A 15,703-nucleotide genomic window follows, 5' to 3' on the forward strand; every position below is an offset into this window, starting at 1 on the left:
ACAAGTAACAATTTATGTCTATTATGTTTTTCAATGGGATTTCTGTAATAGTAGAAAGAAAAGGTGACTAAATTACTTTGAATAGCAATGAGCTTAGAATCCCCATTCCATTAAAATTGTGTATAGATAAGTGCTTCAGATATTGTAAAGTTATATTTAAATATTAGTATTTTTGTTATTTGAGCCAAAGTGGGCACATCAACAAACCCCATTGTACAACAGGTTGAATTATCCAATAGTTAAGTATAATAGTCAGATAACCCTACCCTGCCCTGCCCACCCTTATCTGCCTATTCTTTCTAGATTAAAATATGTCATTGGAGTAATTTCCTTAAATGACTAACAGAATGAGGTATTTTCTAGAGAAGGCCACTATTGAAATGAATACATATACCAGTGATGAGGATTATAGGAGCCCAAAGGTCTTCTCTCAGTCTTTTGAATGATCATAGTCACTTCGATGGGACTGTTTAATGGACTACCTAGTGGTCCTTTGGGGAAGTAGAGACACATGGAGAAATTATCCTTAATTGGGAGTGACGGGGAAATGTGGCAGGAAGACTATTGCATTATTAATTAAAATTTCTCTCTCTATCTCTTCCATATCCTTTGCCCTTATTGAAGCAGGCAACAGTCTCAAACCAAGAAAGATTTGTGACAAGACACCTGGCTTTTATAGTCAAAAAGTTAAGCTCATTAAGAATAGTAGAGCTTGCCCTGGCCAGTGTGGCTCAGTTGGTTGGGTGTTGTCCCATGAAACAAAAGGTTGCCAGTTCAGTTCCCAGAACACATACCCAGGCTGAGGATTCGATCCCCAGTAGGGGCCATGCAGGAGGCAGCCAATCAATGTTCCACTCTCACATTGATGTTTCTCTCTCTCTCTCTCTCTCTCTCTCCTCCCCTTTCCTCTCTTTCTAAAAATTAATAAAAATAATTTAAAAACAATAGTAGGATAAGAAGGGATAGCCAACAACTAGAAGAGATTTTCTTAGAAAAGAGCTGGGAGAGAGTTGGTAGGAAACACAGTTGCATGCTGAGGATACCAGTGCATTGGTACTTTGTAACGACCCCCAGACCTTGGCACAATCTCAGGTAAGCAGTGAAGGGAAGTCCCACAAATGTGTAGTTCAATTTTCTATAGGCTCAAAGATGAAAATTTAATTGGTCTAAAATAAAAATATATGAAAAAAAAACATGTTCCTCTGAACTAGAATGGAGGTGGAGATGGAGACTCATATCCAGTGCAGAATCTAAAGCCTTAAGGGACAGACAGAGGAATTACATGGAGGGTCAAAATGGAATAATACACTCTGGTAATAAAATCCAAGGAGAGCCAAAAGTTCCTAGAACAATAGCATGGCATGCATGACAAGCCCTCCATAATAAATACTCCTGGATTCAAAAGGGAGTTGAGTGCAGCCATAAAGGTTTCAAGCCCCCGAAAGAAGAGGATATTCTGCATCTACTACACCAACTTCACGTATTTCTGGGAGAGCAACCTTACCTATGAGATTCTAATTCTTACATGTTTTCATGGCAAACCTTACTTTCACCATCTCCCAAAAGGCCAAGTAGAGCCTAATCTAGTGTGACACTTCCATGTCCAAACTACTTTTACTGCTCAGAGTGAGCTGAGTCTGAACATCAAAATGAAATTTCAAACACATTATTTTTTCCCTAAGCCCTCAAATTTTTGCTAGAAAATCCATGACACTGTAAAAGATATTCTGCCTTATAGAAGAAATACTCCAGTTTCCTCTGTGGGAAGAACTTCACCGCTAAGGTAAACTCTGATAATTAACCTCCTCTATGAACAAGTGACATCCCAGGTTTTTTCTTTGTACTTGTGGAACCTGGCTGCATTTGTTTTCTTCCCCTACTCCCATTTTGGTAGACAGTCTTCTAAGGAGGCTGTGATCAATTGCCCTCCTCTCTACATATGCAGCTGATCCTCTAAGAAAGGGGTGGGGATACATTTCAATCATTCTCTTTGAATCTGGGCTGGCCTTGTAATTAATGGAATGTGCAGATGTGACGTGCTCATTTCAGACCTTACTTTGAAGAGCCCTGGCAGCTCCCGCCTCAGTGCTCTCCAGGGAAGCCAACCTCCATGCTACTGAGGAGCTAGCTAGACTATTAAATAATGAGGCACAAAGTAGAGAGGGAGAAAGAGATGGAGGGAGGAAATAGAAGAGGCAGTGAGAGAAAGAGAGACTATTTGGAGTGGTAGACATGTGCATGGATTAATCTTGGATCTTCCAGCCCTGCCTAGGTACAGCTGAATGCAGCCAAATGAGTGACCTAAGTGATGCCATTTGAATGGAAGAACATTTCAGGCAAGCCTTCCTGAATTCTTGGCAGAAAAACAATAAATTCTTGTGTGTGTGTGTGTGTATGTTTCAGAGAAGAAGGGAGAAGGAGAGAGAGATAAAAACATCAATCATGAGAGAGAATCATCATTCTGCATGCCCCACGCTGGAGATCAAGCCTGCAACCCAGGCATGTGCCCTGACTGGGAATAAAACCATGACCTCCTGGTTCATAGGTCGATGCTCAACCACTGAGCCATGCTGGCTGGGCAAATTATTGTTATTTTAAGCCATTAAGTTTATTGGTTATTTGTTTTGTAGCAATTGAGAACTGAAAGACAAGTCTAGACATCATAATGTATTATTTCAACCACTAGAGGCCTGGTACACGAATTCATGCATGGTTGGGGTCCCTCTGGGGGGCCTGCAGGGATATGACCAAACCCCACAGTCCAATGCCGCCTGCAGCTCCTACCTGCTGCTTCTTCTTATCCCAGCCCCACTGTGCCTGCCACGAGCTTGCGCCCCATCAGTCCAGATCAAGAGAGGCTCATGCTGCCACAGCAGCGCTCCCCAGCCATTAGCCCTGCATCTGGTGCCCTCCCAAGGGGAGTGACGTGTGGTATCAGGCTGCAACCAGCTCTCCAACATCCCCTGAGGGGTCCCGGATTGTGAGAAGGTGCAGGCCAGGCTGAGGGACCCCACCAGTGCACGATGGGGCCAGGGAGGAACTGCGGGAGGGCTCCAGGGCATATCCAGCCCATCTCCGTCAGTCCTGATAGGGCCAGACCCCAGCAGCAAGCTAACCTACTGGTCGAAGTATCTTCCCCCTAGTGGTTAGTGCATGTCATAGCAAGCAGTTGAGCAAACTTAGCATATCATTAGCATATTACACTTTGATTGGTTGTTCGGTTGTTCTGCTGCTCGGTCTATTTGCACATTATCCTTTTATTATATAGCCTTCTTTTGCTACCACTTCAACTCCCATGAAAGAGCTCAGTTCAGTATAAATTAAAACATTTATCTCCTACACAATATCTGCCAGGCTTTCTGGAAAAGGGCCATTGCAAGTATATACTCCCTGTCCTCCGCTGGACTTCAGGTTCCCTCAAAAGATCCTTACATACCTGGATCACTCGTATTTCTCACAGTGGACATCACTATGCTTCCCCAGCCCTCCTAGCCATTTTCTCACCTTCCTCAGACACAGAAGGACTTCACTTTCCACTTCAAATAATAAATAGAAATGGAAATTCCCTCAACCTCACAAAATTGCCTGTGGAAAGGAGACTCCCTAGATCACTGTCCTCATGTTTTCTGAATTAACTGATTGGCTAGTGTGGCAGGAAGGACTGGGCATGCCCATCTCAACCCCTTTCTCTCTTCAAGATCCATCTGTCTGCAGAAAGGTTCACATTTTGTGTGGGGAGTTTTGGAGGCATCCAGATGCCCAGTCCCTACATGCCTGTCTAATTCAGAGATAGAGTATTACCAAATCCTTGTGCCCCTACTTCATACCTCATTCTCCAATCCACGCATCATTTATAAAGCTTTCATGTTGGGTTTCACCTCTCTGCCTCAGTGTTATTCTTCATTTGGTTCTGAACTCAGGGAACAAGGCAGGAGAAAGTTACATATTGATTTCGTAAAACTCTAATTTTCCTACATATTTAATTGTAAACACCACCATCCTTTCCTCTAAACCTCAGAGAACATGCCTTCTTTTTTGGGGGGTGGGGGCTTATTCCTCTACCTATTATCTGTATCCTATAATTATCATTTCTGAATATCCCTTAGACTTCTCAATACACTGTAGTTTGGCTTCCACCTCCATAGCTCCCCTGAATTTTTTTAGTAAGTTGGGCAAACACTTGGGCCCGACATTCCTTGTCTGCCATGGCCTCTCCATGTGTCTAATCATGTAGCCATTCCCTCCTTTCCTGGCTTTCATCTTATCTTCCTAAATCACTGATTATTCATTCAATATCCCATTTACAGGGAATATTAAACAGTAACTGTCCCCAGAGCACCAACCTCTCTTATCACTTTGCAGATTCTGAGGGGACCAGGACACTAATCATAGTGATTTAACTGTCATTAACAAACTCTGTTCAAATCTCTATTGTTATCCTCCCAGACTTCTCTCTTAAGTTCCACCAGTTAATTCATTTATTTTTATTACCTCATAACTCCTCTTGGAAGTTCTCTAGCACCACAAACTCGACATTTCTCTAAAAAACATTTCCTCAAACCTGATTACATCTTCCTTTTCTATTTACAGCTAATAGCATCACAATCCAAGAGGTCACTCAGACTAAAAATGTCAGAATTACCTTAGACTGATCCTTGTTCATTTCACCTCATATGCCATAAGTCACTCAATTATGCTAGGGCCTCCTTTCAAATGTTTCTCAGATGTCACCCTTCAGCTCTCTGATTCCATTGCCTATAGATGGCTTCTTAGCCTCAGTATCTTTCTCCTATCTACTGAATGCTATAATATTATAACTATATCTGAAAATTCAAATATGATCATTCTTCCTCTACTTAAAGCTCTTCAATGATTTCCTATTGTCTTTGAGATGAATCTAACCTCTTTCCACCCATACAACCTCAATGCTGATTGTACCCTGTAGGTTTCCTGTAATATACCCGGGCAAATTGTTTGCAGGCTCCTTTGCAATATATATAGACAATATATGGCTTGTTTTCTCACACATCATATGCTATCCTTTCTATTGTGAATGGTCTCCATTTCCTTGATAATCTAATCTGCTTGGTGAACTTACAACCAATTACCAACTCCCGCATTAGTGTTACCATTTATCTGAACATCTCTTCAGGTTTGTCTCCATGTGCATGCTAACAAAAAAGAACATTTCTGATTTTTGTTTTTAAAATAACTACAGACCTCTATCATCACATTTATCAATTGCACTACATTTTATCACCTTGTCTCTCTCCTTGAAAATAAGCTACCTTCACTTATTCAACAAACACTTATGCTTTTCTCAGGCACTAGTCTAGGCTCAGGGAATAAATCTTTGAAGAAACAAAGATCCCATTCTAATTGAGCTTATATTCTAGTGGGAGAAGAATGACAATAAACAATAATCATAATAAATAAGTAAATTATGTACTATGCTAAAAATAATAAGGTAAAGAAAATCAAGAATGCCAGGGTTGAGGGAGGGGCAGGAGGGTTGATTTTTATTTTAAACAGGGTGGTCAGTGGTTATGGAGAAGGTGAGACTTAAGCAAAGATTTGAAGAAGGTGAGAGAGTCAGTCATTTTGATATTAAGGGAAGAACCAATAATATTTTTTTAAAAATTTCTAAATGGGGCTCTAGCTGGTTTGGCTCAGTGGATAGAGCTTCGACCTGTGGACTGAAAGGTCTCTGGTTTGATTCCGGTCAAGGGCACATACCTGGGTTGCGGGCTCGATCTCCCACAGTAGGGGACGTGCAGGAGGCAGCCGATCAATGATTCTCTCTCATCGTTGATGTCTCTATCTCTCTATCCCTCTTCCTTCCTCTCAGTAATCAATAAAAATATATTTTTTAAAAATCTCCAAGTGGGAGTGGGCTGCCATGTGTGGAAGAGAGAAGGAAGAGACGAGCTTGGTAACTGAACAAAGTGTTGAATAGTGTAGGACCTTACAACTTCAGCACAGGCTTTAGCTCCGACGTGGATGAAATGGTGAGCGAGGCAGGGTGTTCTATGGAGGAAGGGTATGAACTGACCTGTGTCCTAAAATGGCTGCAGTGCTGAGCACAGACCATAGGGCCAAAAAAAAAAAAAAAAAGAATCAGGGAAACCAGTTAGAAGACACTTGCAACAATCCAGGTAGGAGGATTAAAAGGAAAGATAAAGAGAGAAAAAAGGAAGGGAGAGAGGAAGATAAATTGGGGGGAGGAGGCATAAAGGAGAAAGCAGAAAAGGGTGTAAAGGGTAGAAATAATAAAATGAGGGGGGTGTAAAAAAATCCTCCTGTGCAGGCTCTGAACCATTTGCTAGTCCATCAGCATGATACTCTATCAGCTTCTAGCTCTGCAGTGTGGTGCTTACGCTTCTGTTTCCGGGGTTAGCAGTTACTGTCCTGGCTTTCTATTGATTCATCTGAGGGTATTTTCTGCTAGCTGAGCTACCTGCCTGTAAGACTGTCTGCTATTTGAAAAACAAAATCAGCCCCTGGGACAAGAGCCTAAGATAAATTAGAATAAGTCTAATGGAAATAAGGCAACTGGCCTAAATATAGTGCTACATCCTATCACACTTCAATTTTCTGTCTTGTTTTCTTGTAAATCTGTGTTTGGGAGGAAATTCTATCTATATTTGCTTCAAGAAAATATTTGTGTTCTCTTAGCTTAGTTGGTAGGATGCTAAGAAATGGAGTGATTCAGCAGTGACTAGGGTGTGAAGGGAGAAGGGCTGGAAAACAGGACAGTGCAATTCTCGTTTGGGACACCATTAGGCTTCCTGCCTTGAGAATCTATATGAACTAAAATCATATTTTTAAATTATTGGAAATAACTAGCTTGAAAATTGTAAGTGTTACTACATGAATAACATAACTCTTTTGCACCTGCACTTTCTTACAACACGTCACTTTGATTTTTAGCTATGGAACAGTCACTCTCAATGCTTCGCTTGTATCCCCTTTTCCTTCCTAGCAGGCATTTCTTGACAATGTTGTTTTGCTCAGACCTTGCTAGGATATTTAATAATCACCTTTCCTCTGGTGGAAGTTGTTATATTGATCAGTTTGAGATAATATTTACTTTTTGGCCTGCATCTACTTGTTCAGTGCATTCTTAATGCACTCGCAGCAATTATCAGAGCTAATTCTTGAAAGTTGAGCAATCCCAGTCCTGGGCTCCTCTCTATAGGTTTTCTTTCACTTTTACAAATAATGATTTATGCAAAGTCACCATACAGCTATTGCTTCAATGCAAGGTTTATTATCTCCGAGATGAACAGACAAGTCATTAAGCGCTCGTGGAAGGATTAGTGTAGAGAAAGATCACCACGTTGTGATTTTCTGGTTACATGGCTCAATACAATGATGGTTTAGGGAAGTAAAAGCCAATTTTAGCACTGCCATTATGGAGCTGTGTATATCATCAATAGGCAGTTATAAAAGCTGTGACTGATAGAAATTTCCTCACTATAAAACTTCCTTCCATCACATATTCACTAAGTGAGTCACATAGAAGAACTTCTAAAGAGTGTGAATAATTTCCTGGCTTTATTTTCTGATATATGTCTTATACATGAGCCAAGGCTATAAAACAATAAGATAGATTCCACAATAACCTTGTGCAATTAGCCTCATTACTTTATAGAGACATTTTATGTGTGTGTTTTTCAGTGTACCAAGTGTGTGTTTGTGGATCTGTGATGTATCTGTTGTCCTGGGCATAGTTCAGACCTTTTTGGCTGTACTACTCATGTGCCTTAGAGTAGGTGGGGCACATAAGTGGTGATCAATGAATGAATAAATGAGTGAATTCACTAAAATCCATGTATATGTCCAACTGGTCTCCTTGCTTCTCCCCCCCCACTTTAATTTATTCTAAACAGTAATGCAATTTAATCATTCCCTTACCAAGAAACATTCAAAATGCCCCAATTTCTTCAGAACAAAGCCCTATCATATGAGTGTGATATTAAAGATCTTCTCTGGTCTGGTGGCAACCTCCCTCTCCAACCTAGTTTCCACAAGCCCTTCACCTCTGTCAAACTGGCCCAGAGGCTCCCATCAGGCCATTCTCTCTTTACTCACACTAGTATTCACCTCTCTTCATCTCACTTTTTTCGACCTTGATAAAATTTTACTGGCATATAATAAAAATAACAAAAATATAAACCAAAAATAGTAGGAACAACAGTAGTAGAACTGATGTTTATACAGTCAATATAGTTTAGTAATGAAACCATATTTGGGGCCAGATACCTGGGTTTCAATCATAGCTCTCACAATTCCAAAAATAAGACATTTAATCTCACTGAACGGCAGTATCCTCCATATCTTTAAAATGTGAGTAATAATGCGCCACTTCATACATAGGGTTGCTGTGAAAATGAAACGAGTTGACACATGTAAGTAGTGCTTAGAATGCAGTAAATGCTCAATAAAGTTAGCTCTGACTACAGAGTATTTACCGTGTACAGGCAATAACTAAGTATTTTGAGTGTCTTATTTAATTTTCTCAACACCCTCCAATGTAGAGCTTATTATTTTCTCACCAATTTACTGATGAGGAAACTAAGACTAAGAGTTAATTCTCAGAGTAACTGAATTAAGTTATTTAACCCAAATTTATACAGTATGAGTGGTTGGGTTGTAATTCAAATCCAGGCAGCCAGACTCCAGATCTTGGCTCTTAACCACTGTGATTTCATTCCTTCCCAAGAGCCATTAAAAATCTTGCCTCTTCTTTCACACTTTCCTTGACTACTAGATGCTTCAATATTCTATAACATGTGTTAAGACACTTGTATGATAGTAACATTATTTGAGTATTTATTAGGTACTTAGCATCTAACAAAACAACCTTAACTCATTTAATTTTATATTTATAATTTGATATTTCCAATTTCTTGTGTAGTTATTAAAATCATTTGCATGGTAGTGGAGTGGCAGTACTTGACTCCTATGTTCCTTTGCATATCTAGTGCAAACACACACACAAAAAAATATTCCTTAAACATAATAAGTGCTTGTCAGAAGTATTGACATTGCTTGTTTTGGGTGATAATGACATTAATAGGTAAGTACATTATGAGCATCTATAATAATTTTAGTTTAAACATATGCTATGTAAAGCAAAGCGACAAATCTCCAGGATTTTAGAAGAATAAAATGAAAACCATTTTGTTAAGTGGATCTACTACCAGAATAAGAACAGAGACCCATAGGTTCAGCTCCTGCTTTATCACAGTGCTTTGTGTGATCCTATAGGTGTTGCTTACTGCTGTTTCTTACTTGAATTATCTGCAAAAAATGTGCTAGAAAAATATTGGGCCAGTCTGACCCACATTGGTGGCAAGGTCCAAATAAGATGATGTTCATAAAGAAGTTCCCCAAATGTATACAATAAACCCCTGATATTGATGAGGGTTATATATCAAGTGAGAGTTTCTTAATCTCAAACTGTGAACCTCACTATAGCATACATTTTCTTCACAAAACACATTCAATTATAACTATACATTTTAAGTTGTTTCTTTAAAACCTTAATTAAAATTACTGTGTGTGCAACAAAAAAAGAAAAAGAAAAAGCTGTGATTCATGGGTAGTCCAGCAGGTTCATTTATTAGCTATTCCTTACCACTGAACGTGAGTTCTAAGGATCAGCAGCATATCAGCAACCTGAAAAAACTCAAATCTTGGGCCTCTCTTTAGACCTAAAGAGTCAATATCTGAATTTGTGTAAGATCCTTTGTTGCTGTGGGCACAGTTAAAGTAAATCACTGACATAAGTACCTCAATCTCCCTGCACATTTACCTTCCACGACAGCTGACTTGAATTCACACCTGAAAAAAATGAGCTATTTCTACATTTCAGGCAAGTTCAACATCACCCACCACACACCAAGCCACAAATCTTATACCCTAGGAATCCCAAAGATTGTAGGTAATGGGCTATATACTTAAAATATGCCTTCATCACCAATAACTATTCAAAGTTGTTCAAGTATCCTATCAACCACGTGGGACTGCTTGATAATGGGGGTCATTCTTAGATTCAAAGATTTAAAAATTCACTATTCTGGGAATAACTCATTTACCAACACCTAGAAGCATATGAAGGAGGAGAAGCTATTAGCTCATAAATGCATGATGTGTCAGTGGCTAATTTTCTCTTTGAAAAAAACAACAACAAACAAACAAAAAATAAAAATATGTTTCCCAAATGAAGCAGGTCATGACATGTCATGGTTGGTTACTGATCTACCATGTCCACAGGGGCTTAGGCTGTGCACATGATGACTTGACTTCCGGGAGGCATTGTTCATACTATGTAATTTGAGTGAGTTAATGAAACATATATTGAGTTCACTAAATAATTCACAAACTTTTGAGACACAATTACCATCAACAATTCTCTAATTCTCATATAATAATTGAACATAAAGTTTCATTACCATTTTACTAAAGCAGAAATTATATTACTTCAATATTGTCTACTGAGAAAAAGTATGGGGATCAAAAAGTATTTTAAGCCATTGCACTTTATCTTCCATTCTGAAAATTTCATTCTTTTTCAAAGGAATGTTTACATGGGGTCCCAATGGGTGTTGAAAGCTGGTGAAGTCCACAGAAGCAGTGAAATGGAGGAGAGAAGCAACTATTCAGATAATATGAGATAATTTGCTTCCACCTGAATTGTAATTGAGACAATATGGGGAAAGATGGTTTCATGAGGACATAGATTTTGTCTGTGTTATCTACTATGATGTTCTCAGTTTCCTGAAAGCAAATATTTTATTTTTTCCTGCTATTCTTCAAACTCCCAAAAACAAGCACATGGTAGATGCTCAAAAATATTATCTGAAAAAAGTGAATCCCAAAATTTCTAAAATCCCTATTTTTTATGGAAAAACCTAATATCTGAAGACATATTATAGTGCCCCACAAGATTGTCATAAGCCAAAAATCCGGACAAGTAATTGATTTTTCTATGTGTTCACCATTGTAAACTTTTTATTTCATGGATTTCCTGATTATTAGGCTAAATCAATTAAAACTGTCATGAGTTTATTATCATGGGAAACAACATGAAATAATTGAAAGAATGGTGTTTGAAGTTAGTGGGACCTTGATAAGAGTGCTAACCTTGGGCAAGTTATTTACCCTCTAACTTTCTAATCTTTAAAAAAATGATAATAGTGTCTTCTTTATGAGAATATAGAACTTCAATGGGATACCAAAACTGAAAGCACTTAGCCTGGTGCTCAAATATACCCATTACTGTTTTCTCTAATGTTAAAACTATTTGTTTTAACCTGAGTGAATTTTTCTGTAGGTCAATGAACATGTGACCATAGTATTAAAATATAGTACAAATTAAAAAGGGTTAGCACTGGAGAAAAGACAGTGAAAATTACCAAGGAGAAAGGATCTTACTGAAAGCAGTAAAATTTACCCTTCCATCTAAGCATCAATTCATCCAACTTTACCAGAAACTGAAAAGGTCATTAGATCTCAAAAATCCTCATCATCCTGAAAGACATTGCTTTGGTACCTTCTCTGAGCCCACCTTGAATCATTTCTGCTTCCTTTTCTGCTGAACTTTGTGGCATTTTGACACAGATACATATTTGGGGGACAAATCAATCTCAGGAGAAGATTTTTATGATACTAAACTTTTCTACAAAATAAGTGCTATTTGCAGTTGAAATAGAGATCATAGTTACAACTGCGGCTTAACCTTTCTGGTGCACTCAATAATATCATAATCTGGGTGCAACTGAAGACTTATAACAATCAGACTGTTAGCAAAATGTGAGCTCATTCACTCATCGATTCCTTTATTCATTCATCCAGCAAACATTTATTAAACATTTACTATGTTCTTATCTTTATGCTGAATGTCAGGCTGAAGGGACTATTAAGACTTCCTTCTCTCCTCTAAATGCTGGCTAGACAACTAACCCATTATAATACACAGTTACATTTCTTTTAATAATAAGGTGAGCACAGGTGTCTTTGAAAACACAAAGGGAAGTCCCTTAAACAGAATGAATCAAATGGGAATATTGGTTTTGAGTAGGCCATTCCTAACTTACATTTAAGAAGAACAATCTTAACAACTCAAATCAGCAATGAGGAAGAATGACTTGAGGAGGCTTGTTAGAGAACATCACAATGCTGGATGGTGCCTTGGGAAGATAACCAAAAGGCAAGAAGAAGGGGGCTCCACCAGTGAAGTTACAATAGGCCAGAGTCCGTTATCTTCTATCCCCATCTCTTGTCAACAAGCTTTTATGAATCCCTTACGGAAGGAAATTTAAAGTATTTAACCATCAATCCCACTTAATTGATAGCTGAATAAACTAAGTGACTGGTTAAGGCCACATAGTCATCCTATAGCAGAAAAAAAAATGGTTAGAAGTCCTGAAGGTCTCTGGGATTTTTGCTAAGTATCTTACTCCTGGGCATATGGAATCCATGGCCCCACCATTCTGGCTCACAATGAATGCTTTGAAGAGAAGGGTGACTTCTCATCACTCTAGGATTCACAATAAACATGACCTTCCTCCCATTGCCCCGCATCCCCTGCAGCACCAATCTGGATAGATGAGTGATTCCACATTTTGTTCACATCCTGTAATTATTCCAAGACCAGGGAATTATAGTGGAATTGTTTACATCGCCCACCACCACTTTGAGAGGAGTACACATTTCCTCTGATTTTGAATGTGTACATCTACATGTGGTTCCTGCTTCCCTAGTTCTCTGCATTCAGCTCTTGACATATAGCACCCTTAAAAATTCTAGAATAATCCCTTTCCCCAAATTTCACACAATTTGGTTTGAACTCCCTCTACTCATGAATCCCATAAAAATCCCTATGACTACTGATCTAGTTTACAACATCAACTGAGAAAAAGAGAACTTGACCAAGCAGAAAAGAAGTCTAAAAAGAACAGCAATTCCTGAGGGAGCATTAAACTTCATCTTTAAGAGAGCATTGCTTTGTGCAAGGAAGCACTATAAAAAAGAGTGAACCTTATCGTCGCTTTCACTGGAGTTGAGTCTTGGAGTAAAAAACAGATTGAGAAACCTTCTGGAGTGAGATAAGAGGATGACTAATGAACTAGAAGCTGTCTGGGGTGTGTGATCCTTAATTGTACATTTCATTGCTTTTATTATTTGCTGTTACGACTTTATAGCTGGCTAACCGTATTTTCCAAGAGCCAATACTTGGCAGTGAAAATTAGTTTAAGAAAATAAAAAGAACCTCTCTACTTCTTCAGAAACTTTTTTCCCCTTTAATAGATTGTCTCCTCTCTCCCCCGAAGTGGCAATTCTTTTGAAAACAAGCACACTAAATTTATTTCAGAAATGAATAGGGAACTTTTTAATAGCTCACACTGATTTTCCCTTCACCTTCTTATGATTTTTCTTCCTTATATTTCAATATCATGAGTCATAAGATTAATACCTAATTGTTACAAGTGAAATAATTGCAAGTAATGGAAATTTCTTTCACTTTCCTAGTGTTGAGGACATTCAAGTGTTCTCTATGTTATGAAGGGCTGTTGGCTTTGAACAGTGCAGAATATGTAGATTCTTCATTCTGCTCAGGAAGGGCTCAGGTAGAGGAGGCCTATTTAAAGCACAAAAGCTCATGAGATCAAATAGACTTATATAGACTTAAGTATTAAAGAAAACAAAAAGGAAGGACACAAACATTTATTTAGTACACAAATATATGCACAAGATATTTTTGTAAATCTATCTCATATTTATGCCAATTTATCTTCATGGAAATACCTTTGTTTACAAAAGAGGGACTAGAACTAGAGAGTCTAGGTTACTTCCTTAAAGCCACACAGACAATTAGTAACAGAACCAGGATAAAATTTCAGGTCTGGTGATTGCAGAAACTTAGAGTGAAATTGTGACTGGCAGAGGCTGGGGTTAGAGATAACGGGAAGGTATTAATTGAAGGGTACAAAGTTTCCATTGTGCAAATAAGTCCCCAAGATCTACTCTATGGCCTATAATACAGCAGTTAACAATACTGTATTATGTGCCGTATTGTATTACAAAAAATAGAAATCTTACATTGTGTTCTTATCACAAAATACTAGTAACAATAATAAATAAGAGGGTGGAATAAATATTTGTAGGTGATAAACAGATCTATGACCTAGATCATGATGATGATTTTATGATTATATAGTTATCTCCAAACTCATCAAGGTATATACATTACATATGTACACTTTTTTGTACATTAATCATGCCTCAACAAAGCATTTTTTAAAAAATATAAAACAATGCTGCTCTCTTACTAAATATTTTTTGTTTGTTTTAGGAAAGTAATTTTTATTTGAAAAGGTTGTTTACATGAATTTTAAAAGCCCTTAATGTTTAAGTTGATTAACACTGGACAATAAGCAAGACTTATCAAATAAATTTGCTATCAATGACCTCCCATAAATCTTAAAATAGTACTAATGGGTCAGTAGAAGTAATTCCTACTCACCCTTCCTTGCTTGATGGAAAATTCTATGGAGTGTGAGGAGGCGAGAACAACCCCCAGACTGAGGACCAAGCAAAGCCCGTGCTGCTGCATCCCCGCATCCCACCCAGAAGCCCTGCCACCATCGCCACCATGCCTAAGAGAAAGACTAAAGGGGATGCTAAAGGAGATAAGGCCAAGGTAAAGGACGAACCACAGAGAAGATCCACCAGGTTATCAGCTAAACCTGCTCCTCCAAAGCCAGAGCCCAAGCCTAAAAAGGCCCCTGGGAAGAAGGGAGAGAAAGTACCGAAAGGGAAAAAGGGGAAAGTTGATGCTGGCAAGGATGGGAATAACCCTGCAGAAAATGGAGATGCCAAAACAGACCAGGCACAGAAAGCTGAAGGTGCTGGAGATGCCAAGTGAAGTGGGTGCATTTTTGATAGCTGTGTATTTCTGGTGACTGTACAGTTTGAAATACTATTTTTATCAAGTTTTATAAGAATGCAGAATTTTGTTTCACTTTTTTTTTAAGCTATGTTGTTAGCACACAGAACACATCATTGTTATTTTTTGGGGAACGGACATATAGTACTAATAGAATGTCTCCAAAGCTGGACTGACATTGGGGGAAAAACACCTTTCCTTTCTAGTTTTGAGAAACTTCCTCTTGGATTCTGGAAGGAGGGATCTCTTGATGTTGACACACATTAGCCATCTTGGCACAAACACCTTGTCGTGTGGGAGAACTAAAATTCATTTTTATGTCCTTTTCTCCCTCTCCACTTTAAGCATAGACTTTGGCTCTCTTAAGCCCAGAGACGTATGGGGACCTGACCCCCCCAAAAAATTTGATTTACAGTATGTTGGACAATCTGGACTTACCAGTGTCACCATTGAGATGGCATCCCTCAAAAGAGCTGCAGTTCCTTTTTAGATTGTGGATCTACAGATTGATATTCTCTGCCATTTTCATTTCATTTCTTGAAAGTCAGGTTCGGTTTGTGAAAAGTTGTTAAACAACATGCTTAATGTGAAATGTCAACCCTCACTCTGAACTTTCCCTGTTCAGAGCATCAGCTGAAGACTTCACTGGGTTTCATAGTGGCTTTCTGATTTTGGTAGTTCATTGAAGAAGGGAGTTTGGAAGTTGTATACTGTTAACGATTGTCTGCCCATGTCCTGCCTGAAATA

At 38.6% G+C, this 15,703-nt stretch overlaps 1 protein-coding gene across 1 annotated transcript; it reads left to right on the forward strand.

Moving 5' to 3' along the window:
* Window positions 1-14,662: 14,662 nt before the first annotated feature.
* Window positions 14,663-15,349, forward strand: LOC102250660 (non-histone chromosomal protein HMG-17). The gene has a single exon (XM_005877665.2). The coding sequence runs from the start codon at window positions 14,663-14,665 to the stop codon at window positions 14,933-14,935; it is 273 nt and encodes a 90-aa protein (XP_005877727.1). The 3' UTR covers window positions 14,936-15,349.
* Window positions 15,350-15,703: the final 354 nt, after the last annotated feature.

Source organism: Myotis brandtii, unplaced genomic scaffold, assembly GCF_000412655.1.
Source record: "Myotis brandtii unplaced genomic scaffold, ASM41265v1 scaffold525, whole genome shotgun sequence".
Classification (NCBI taxonomy): Eukaryota; Metazoa; Chordata; class Mammalia; order Chiroptera; family Vespertilionidae; genus Myotis; species Myotis brandtii.